The 10,182-nt window shown below is 39.1% G+C and overlaps 1 protein-coding gene across 1 annotated transcript; it reads left to right on the forward strand.

The window, feature by feature from the left end:
• The first annotated feature begins 1,602 nt into the window (after positions 1–1,602).
• LOC140236142 (histamine H2 receptor-like) lies at positions 1,603–3,258 on the forward strand. The gene has a single exon (XM_072316113.1). The coding sequence runs from the start codon at positions 2,091–2,093 to the stop codon at positions 3,057–3,059; it is 969 nt and encodes a 322-aa protein (XP_072172214.1). The 5' UTR covers positions 1,603–2,090; the 3' UTR covers positions 3,060–3,258.
• The last annotated feature ends 6,924 nt before the right edge of the window (positions 3,259–10,182 follow it).

The raw sequence follows: 10,182 nt of genomic DNA on the forward strand, positions 1-10,182 counted from the left end.
TTGCAGGTCATACGTGAAATCTTATAGTTTTGATATGCATGAAATTGCAACTGCTCGTCTTCATTTTGCATTGTAAAAAAAAAAATACTGAATACATTCAATCAATCATTTGTATATTTCCGAGTACACTGTTAGATTCTACTATAACTCAATAACTTCGTTCAACTGATGTTGTGTTATATTCTTGTATGAATAAGGAACGCGTATCAGCACTAGAAATTAGCGTACCACTGCGAAGGTATTGCCGTAGTGCTGCGTACTATTGCGCAGGCCTGACGTAGAGTAACGCTACGTTGACTTGCGTATAAACTGCGTATGTTTGCACCCTATGGTCTACGCCAAAAGTACGCGAAGAAAAAATAACACGTTTATATCTTTTTTCGCGTATCCTGCGTAAACCCCTTGTGTCGCTCGGCATATTGTTACGTAGCCCGGCGTAGCCACGGAGTAGGATAGCGTAAGTTTGGCGTAATAGGTACGCAGTACACCGTACACCGTACACACCTCTACGCAAGCAGGGTGTGAAATCCCCTTTACTCTTGAAAACATTTTGAAGGAAGCAAGCGATCGCAAGAATGCGAAAAAAAGTGTTTTGGTATATCCTCGGATCCAGCCTAAAAGTATTTTTCGTGGGGGGGGGGGGGGGGGTAGGGTGGCATACTATTGCGTGGGCATTTGCGAATAGTAACGTAGCATTTCGTACAATTACGCAGGCATGGCGCATAGACTTGCACGTAAGCTCCGATTTTTTATTTTTTTTTTTTGCCTTGCCGAAAGTAGATTTACGGGAAAAAAAAAAACATGTTAAATCTATTGCGTCCATCTTGTGTACCCCTTTGCCGCGCTCGGCGTCCGAGTTGCTGTTTCGACGATGATTGTATATAACGACGACGGGCCGGGCCCGTTACGTTGGTGCTGGTGCTGTCGCGTTCTGTCATATCGAGTCGTGGCGAGTCTCATGCCCGCGAAAACGAGTCGCTCTCTTGACGGACGCCATCGTGACGTCTCCTCGGCATCCAGAAATATGGCGCAGGTCGAAGGTCTCCCTTTTCTTGGAGCTGGTGAACAAGCGTCCTCTCGTCTCTGCTTCGAGCAGTGGGTCGTTACCCTATGGCATACAGGAAACCCTTCGAATGTTAAAATCACCAAATTTACTCAATATCCAGAGCAATAGAGCAAATCATCATGAATTATATTCACATTGCCTTGAAGTACAACTGTGTAGTAAACATGCAATTTACAAACAATGAATGGCCATTTAATCTTTAACAAACATCGGATCATTTCTCGCCACTTACTATCACTGTAGAAAACATTATTCTCACAAGCAGAAAGTCACAATTACAGAGGCAATTCACTTACCACTGTCTATGGGTATCTGCCGATCAAAGCTGGCTTGGGTGACAGTCCCTTTGAAATTAGTTCTCCGAATAGAAGATGTTCATTTTGGCTTTACACTCTTTACCCAAGCAAACATGTTATTATTCAATTTGTGTCTTAGCAGCTAACTTGACACTTGATGATATCGGCGCATTCTCAATAATTCTCGATGTCATTATCACTCATTAATTCTCCTTTTATTTCTGTTTTTATTGCAGAAAAGGACAGGACAGAGAGAAAGAAGGAGGTCATGAGGAAGATCACTCTTAATTGCAAGCATTACCAGTCTTCTAGCTTCACATTCTCTTCAAAGTTAGGACGAATACTGTGGAAACATTGGTAGAGACAAACGAGTCCATCTGCACCTTGGAATGGATTGCAACACATTTCTGTTTCTGTAACTGACACTTGGATACATATTCCATTTTCTTCCACTATGGGAATTGGTTCACCTGCTCGTTCTTAATTCAGAACGAAGGACTGCAACGAATTATACATTTTCCAGGATTTCGAGTGCTCTGAAAACCAATACCACGCTCAAATGACAAGATAAGACAGACTTAATCTGTAGATATAAATGATGGTGGCGCACTACTTGACCATAGAGTTCAACTGATCAGCACTCATCAGGAAACACGTTACCGATCAGTGGTTGATCGATACGAAGAGATGTTAGTGTCTCGAAACTGCAGCAGCCAATCACATCAAGGATGTGGACTCAGACAGCCAATCAGACTTTGGAGCTTGATGACGTCACTCGACTTCCCAGTTTCCGAATGACGGCCATGTCCTTTTGCTTCTTCGCTCAATTTCTGTCAGTGTCGCTGAACCTTCTGATCATCTTCGCGCTTCCCCGCAGCCACAACAAATTTGGAGAAAATGGTCGCCTCTGCTTTTGCTGGCTCGCTGTGAGTGATCTTCTTGGCGGTTTGATCTGCTTTGGAGCCAGAGGTGTCTACGAGATCGATCCATCGCTGTTGCTAGACAATCTGAAAGTCTGTGCGCTAGTATCTGCATCGTGCACATCCTTCTTCAGCATGTCAAACTGCCTTCTGGCGGTTGCAAGTATCGATAGATACATCGCGATCACCAGGCCCATGCAATATCCGATTCTCCTGACGCGCATGCGCATTCTGATCCTCCTCGGGTCTGCCGCGTTCTGCGGGATAACGTTGTCCATATTACGCGCATTTCACGGAATTCTATCAGACACCTGCGACTTTGAGCCGATGATGTATGTAAACGAACCCTCCATGCTCTGTTACGTCATGCTAGCGATGCTCATTGGGTTTATCACCGCAGTGATGAATACAAGACTACTGGTCATCGCCAGGCAACATCGGCGTCGTATTATCCAAGTGTGCGAAAAGGCCGTCGGCGGTGCGCAGAATATGAACGCTCTCGCGCAAGGCGGAAAAATGAAATCAATAGTCACCGTATCGTTGATTGTGGGCGCGTTCTATCTCGTATGGACTCCGTATGCGATCGGGGCACTACTGGCAGTCGCTAGGGGAATAGCGCTACCAGAGCCGGTGTACTTCTCAACGATCTACATAGCGCTCAGTACTCATTACGTCAACGCATTAGTTTTCTTCGGTCTACATAAGACGTTTAGACAGGCGGTGTGTAAAATGTGCAGAAGAGAAACCTTACACGGGGAAGAAACATCTATCTTATAAACTGGAGGGGGAAATGCCAATTCACAGACGTATTCCGCAAAGACAATTGCGATTAATATAAGTTCTAACAATTGAGGCTGCCATAGCAAATGTTTACATGATCGCAGCTGATTGTTGTTGGCTAACTGCCGGCATGGATATTTGCAATTGTTACAGCAACTTAGAATAATTGCAAACCCTTGAACTAAACATGACAGTTCCTGATGCAGTACTATTCTTAAGACCGTGTGTATGTAGCAGTGTGTGTTTGGAAACAATACCATAAAGTAATAATCAGAATTACGGTATTGTTAGGAGACAACATTCAGGCAGATGACGAACAAAAAAAAGAGAGAGAAAAAAGGAAGGAATCAGACTACAGTCAAACCTGTCTATAGCGGCCACCCAAGGGAGAAAAAAAAAAGGTGGCCGTTATAGACAGATGGCCGCTATAGACAGGTTATCCAACTTCAGTGTGCATTGCCAACATGTACATGTATCATCATTGTATACATCTATAAGTAGGCCTACTTACATGTACTAGTACTTGTATGTGTATACGTATGCACACGTGTGTTTCATACATTGAACAATGCCCGCGTTTATCAAATTGTTGCACAGTAGCATGTGTAAAGTCGTGAAGAAAGCTCAACACTTGTGCATTACAATGACTGAATGAGTGATGAATGCAGCGGTGGCGATCACAGAACGTTGCCCATGAATGACTGGCATGGCTACAAAGCAGAAAAACACGATGAATTATCGGCTCGGCTACGTCTCCATCGGGTCTGTGGCCGCTATAGACAGGTTAAAATCTACCGCGGGAAACAAAATTTGTGGCCGCTGGCCGTGTTAGGCAGGTGGCCGCTATACACAGGGTCTCTAAAAGGGCTTTTCTTTCGGGGGATTTTTAGTGGCCGCTGCAGACAGGTGGCCGCTAAGGCAGGTTTGACTGTAATTATGACTGCTATAGATGACTGTCATTAGTCATACATCTCCGCTGTGTAGTTTCGTGTTTGTTAATAATTGAAATTCCATTCTAGCCAGGGATTTAAATAACAACTGAATATCCAATAAGCTAAAAAGAAGCGTAAAAGAATGGAATACCTGATGATTTGGAGGGTTATATTTGCTACGTTATGATGACATCCGCGAATGAGTAAATCGAAAACCAATGCTTGTTTTAGATTTATTACGTATCTACACATACTATTTCACGTTAACACACACACACACACCACCACCACCACCACCACCACCACACAGAAACCAAAAGAAACACAGGAAGAGAGAGGGAACGAAAAACGCAGCATTTTGATTTCCGACAAGATAATTAAATGCTTTCAGAAAACAATTCTCTTACCATTCTATTAAAAAAATGGCAAGAACATGCTTGCCGAAACGTCGGCAGTGGATATGCCCTTTTCAGAGCCATATACATACCCAAGAAAGAATATGTAGTGCATAGCAGTCAGTCCGGGCCGATCCGGCAAGATTTATTCAGCACTCTCGTTGACGATCTTTGCGTTTGAAAGGTGTCTCGTCGTGCGAGATTTTGCGAGACTTTGATAGGGCTATGGTTTTCACAGTGTACCGACTTTTACATACATTTGTCATGGCTACAAGTCACGGTAAATTGTTCTCCAGACTTAGATCTTTATTTTGATACTAAAATTGGGTATAACATCGGATCTTATCATGACTATATAATCAGTTGAATTTGCGTAAATTTTACCTGCTTTTCACGGAAGATTTTGTCGTCTAAAGTTCTTTTTTGGTTCCTGACCGGATTAAGAAACTGTTGTTTCTGATTTTGGCTTTTTCGTAGAGAGGAAACTTAGATGCTCATCATATATTGGAGTCAAGGAGACGCAAGCATGATTTATACTAGTTTTTCCGTTTTGAAATGTCTGTAAAATTCACTCCTAAGCCGGAAGTATGCTCCACACAAAGTGTACAGTGGCGCGAAAGAGCTCTCTCATTGGACAGTGCTTGCATTCAGCGCTTGAACTACACGCGTGCGAAGAAACCGCAAGTGGCATGAAACCGTTATGTAGCAGCGTAATGACGTAATGCAAGCGCTGAATGCAAGCGCTGTCCAATGAGAGAGCTTACTCTTGAGATTACACGGTTTCAAGCTGATCAGCACTGACATCGATGTATATTTTACTGGTTCCTGACCGGATTAAGCAACAAATTGTCAAGATATTTACATTGATACAAAGATTAGGAAATGGACTACCAAAATAAAGCATTTTCATTGAGACGCAAGGTGAATTTGATATTTTTTTGACGTCTTGAACGTGTACTGCACGAATTACTTTTTTCATCATTTGTCAAGCTCAAATTACGCTATGATATTTTTCATTTACAATAATTTGAGTAACATGTGACGATAGTTTACATATTTTCCTTAAATTTGATACCAAATTTGTGAACATAAGGTGTATTTTTGTAGCCGAAAGCCCAAGGACAAAATCCCCTTACGCAGCTCATTACGTATGCAAGCCTAGAGCGGGCTTGCATACAAGTTGAATAAATACGAGCGAATTATCGGGTGCTGCGGACTGACTGATAGTTAGCCTTCTACCACCCAACTGTCAGAAATACTTAACCATAAGCAGCACGTTTTTGCACAAAAGAAGAAGAAGAAAAGAAAAAAGAGAGCGAGTTAAATAGTTTTGGGATTGTGAATTTGACAGGCTTGGGATGATTCGCGATGTGTTTGTGCGTTATTGGTTGGCCTGGTTTGAGATACTTTGCTGTTAGGCATACGAATATACGATATAGACGAGAAACAAACTTGTTTATTCTCCGATAACCTGACAGAGTGCCCAGGCACTCTGTTGTACATATTCATATACATTTGTATTCATGAGACTTGTTTTCACAAAGTCAGAGAAGCATGGTTGTTAGACGTACGGTGAAATCTGTCTACTACCTATTGGGTAGTAGACAGATTTATTATTATCTATTTAGTTGACAGATAATCTGGCGGGGAAACTATCCAACGGAGATCTTGTGATATAGGGTGAAACGTACTTAAATGATACACTTGTAAACAAGGACGTTTCACATACCGCCTCCTGATGTTACATTCAAATTTAACTCAGTGCCACTTATTTTATTCGAAGCTTATCAGTGCTTATATCAATTTCATTAAACTATAATATACTCTCATGATTATTACAAGTGCTTATGCGACAGCCTGCATGTATATTTTTATTTTATTTATTTATTTATTTATTTATTTCACATCTTTATAAAGGGTGGCCCAAGTCAGCACTGGCTGGTTTTCATCGGGGCCCTTTAAAACACAACACATAAAACATTCCAGAATTACAGTTACTAACAAACAAAGAAAAAAAGAAATATATATATATATATATATATATATATATACATTCAATACAATCAAAAATCAAACATAAACACTTAGAGAACAATTTCAAAGACATGTAAATACTACAACGTTTCTAAATGATCAAAAATGAATTGGGAAAAACTATGAACAATGGCATTTATTGCACAATATTTAAACAACCGATAAAACTGTGAAGGTATTAGTTACTGAGTAAAAAAAAAAAAAAAAATCTCAATATCAAAACACACATATCATAAGCTCCTTTTGAACAATTCTAAGTTGGGGGAACATCGTGTCTCTAGACTCACACATATCATAATCTGCCTTTGAACAAACCTAAGTTGGGTGAACATCGTGTCTCCAATGGCAAATTGTTCCGGTGAGATACCGCTTTGCATGTGTATATGATTGTGCGCATATCCTTAGTCTGTAACAGTGTGTGTATAATAACATTAAATCTTCAACTCATAATGACATATATATATGATGTGCATTGGATTATAACCACCAATGCAGACACATTGTTTCCATATTTGTTGCGTGTGTCGTGTGTATGGATTTCTGGCCAAACAGGATAATCATTAATTTTCTGTAAATGATTCAGACTAAGGCCCATCACAGTCAACCTTATCAACATGTTGCCGTTTTGATGGTTTGTTTTAGCATAGCTATTATGTCGCTCAACATGTATTTTATAGTCTGATAACACTTTTATACTGCGCAATTTGATGTACTTGCCTCCAAACCGGTACATGCGAAAGACCATAATGAATTCTTTCAGAAAATGCCTATACCATGTTGACCAAATGCACGAACATTTCTAAGCCCAGTGTCGAAAGGCATTTGGGATTGCGTGCATGGTTACATAGTATTGTTCACAGCGTGCATATTCATGATATTTGTCTTGCTGTCTTCACGTATAGGAGCCTACCTTTTTTAGGGGGGGGGAGGGATCGGAATGGGGGGGGGGGGGGGAATCATGTTAGCAATTGTACAATACTAAGTTAAAATGATAGCAATTGAAGGCCATCAATTTCGAGAGTTTTCTGCTTAGATGATGATTCAGGCTGTATTATGTGCCCCCGGAGAGGGTGACGATGATTGTTAAATGTATGACTGACTCCAGGCGGAAAATGACAAGAATATCATGGAAATAAACGCTAAATTTCATGATGACATCCTTCTCTATCACATCTAACGTGCTTTAAATAGGCACTGCACTGCAAAAAGTCCGGTGTTAAATATGAAACACCGAGCTGGTGTTAAATTTCCGGTGCTCATTCATGGTGTTAGATTAATACCTCCGGGTGTCATTTCAAAATATAAAATTGTTTTTTTGATAGTTTCTTAAGTTACTGAATTTCTTGTTAATTCTGAATTTCAACAAGACGATGAAGAATTTTCCGATAAAGTACTTGATATTTGAAAAAAATGTGTAAACACATTTACACCACAGTAACACCAGTTGGTGTGGTCTCCTATTGAAGCTGGACGGGTGTTATACCATTGAAAGTAACACCACCAATATCAAATCAACACCATGCGGTGTCATTAATGAATTAACTCTAGCGCAGTGTCAAAAATATCACCAGCTACAGTGTCAAATTAACACCACGAAGTGCCAGGTGAACACTTTGAGGACGAGTCCCGAGTATACTCGGGCAGGTGTCTATGGGAAATGCGTGTTGTAGAAAAATCAGTCCGTCCTCAACGGGTTAACACCGTCACAATACATTTTCTACACCTGTGGGTGTGGTCCTCTATTGAAGATTGATCGGTGTAAGATTTAACACCCATGGTGTTAAATCTAACACCGATGTTTTTACAGTGTGCTTGCTACGATAATCCGTATCAAGGGAAAACAGATTACGAAGATACAGAATTCATCCACTTATAAGGGGTCGGTGCATTATAGTGCTAACCCACACAATGTTCATTTTGAGATAATCGCTTTTGAAAGTTTGAAAAAAATCCATAAATCAGGTAAATGACTCGAGAGGGCCATTTTTTTCGTACATGAACCCTTACATACTCAAGATTGAATAGTGTCTTCGGGAAATTTACTACGCTGATATTTTGGCGGATTTAAGAGGATTTTTCAAGTCACATTTTGAATTTGTGGCTTAGCACTTTATTGCAGCCAAATCCGTCGTGTATACAAATACTCTTTATTTTTTGAAAACTCACAAAATATCAATATCTCTTCGCTTAAAATGGATAATTAATGAAATATTTGAGTTTCCCTCCTTTGTGAAGTGAAATTAAAATAAGATATACTTGTTTTTAACTGTCTGTATTGTATAATCTGTGTGAATTATGAAGACAAACTTTGCATATATTTCAGACGCACACACGTGCACAGAATCAATCATATACGCATAAAGACATCTTGAAATGTGGATATTAAACAATTTCAACAATTCAAGTTTTAAAAGACAAAGCATTCAGTGTCATACAAATAATATGATTTGTTTGGGGGGTTACATCTCATTTAGGATTTTACATCTTTCGTGTACCTAAAAGCAGGGAAAGAGTCCCTTCTTCAGCATTATGCATATAACGCATTTTAAAAAATAAAGTAAAATGGTACATATCAACATATTCCAGAGATTATTATGTCTTTTGCTAAAGGGAATAAAATACCATAAAGTAGACATTAAGGCCTTATTTAGCTACATTGGTTTTCTTGTTTAGGGTATCAAAATCACCAATGGTACTGTAAAATCCTTCTTTGCATGGCAACGAATTTACCAAAAAAAAAAATAGTGTTGCATCAGAATTATGACTGTACATGCCTCAATGAATCCTCCTCCTCCATGTTCGTTGGTAAATGCAGACTGTGTGAAATTATGCAGGAAAGTTCTTATCACAAAATGAATGACTAACTCTTAATGGCCAAAAAATCCATGAAAAGAACATTTTTAAAAATTGGGAAAAAAATCTCTTTGGAAGTCTGAACACTTATTAATTTCGTATATTCGGATAGACCATACAAGCAATGTGCCGAATAAGACCAAAATAGCCTACGTTCTAAACCAAGTTGGTGAGTTTATATACATATAATATGCACGTTTTCAGACTACATTTGGATCATGAAGATCATTTAGGAACAAGAAAAAAATGTTCTCATGTCAAAGCTGTTACGGTGACAAAAACGTACACAAAAAATGAAAAATCTATATGCTTTCAATTAATTTTATCAATCACAAATCTCCAAATTAATTTGAAGGAAACTTTCTTTTTTGTAAATTAATCTTGAAAACAACCCTGTGAAAAAAATATAACTGAAATTTGTAACAGAATACAGCAAATACATTTTCTTTCCAACATTAAGACTTCTTCATAAAAATGCATGATAAATACCGAGTTTAAAGGGTAAATTTAGAAGTGGAAAAAAGGGAGGTATTGACTCACAATTATATCCGTCAAAAAAACACTATACTATCAGCATTAATGCTTTAAATTCCGCTTTGATTGCTTTCAACGTTTAATGATTTAAATTGAGAAACCGTATAGAGGTATCAACAACGTGGAACTATGAATTTTATACGACAGCGTTAGATTTGAAAAATAATGTTTGCAGTTATATCATAAATGTAACATCATTTCAAAGGATGTTAAACATGTAAGTATCGTGTCTCGGTTATGTAAGAAACTACAGGGAAGCACAGCTGTATTGACAGCGGCAGGATTTTTTTTTTGAAAATTTGAGGTAAATAAATCGATATTAACATGCATTTTGTTTTCATCCATTTTCTACTGTCTATAGCTAATCCCCCT

Source organism: Diadema setosum, chromosome 12 (assembly GCF_964275005.1).
Source record: "Diadema setosum chromosome 12, eeDiaSeto1, whole genome shotgun sequence".
In the NCBI taxonomy this organism is placed as follows: Eukaryota; Metazoa; Echinodermata; class Echinoidea; order Diadematoida; family Diadematidae; genus Diadema; species Diadema setosum.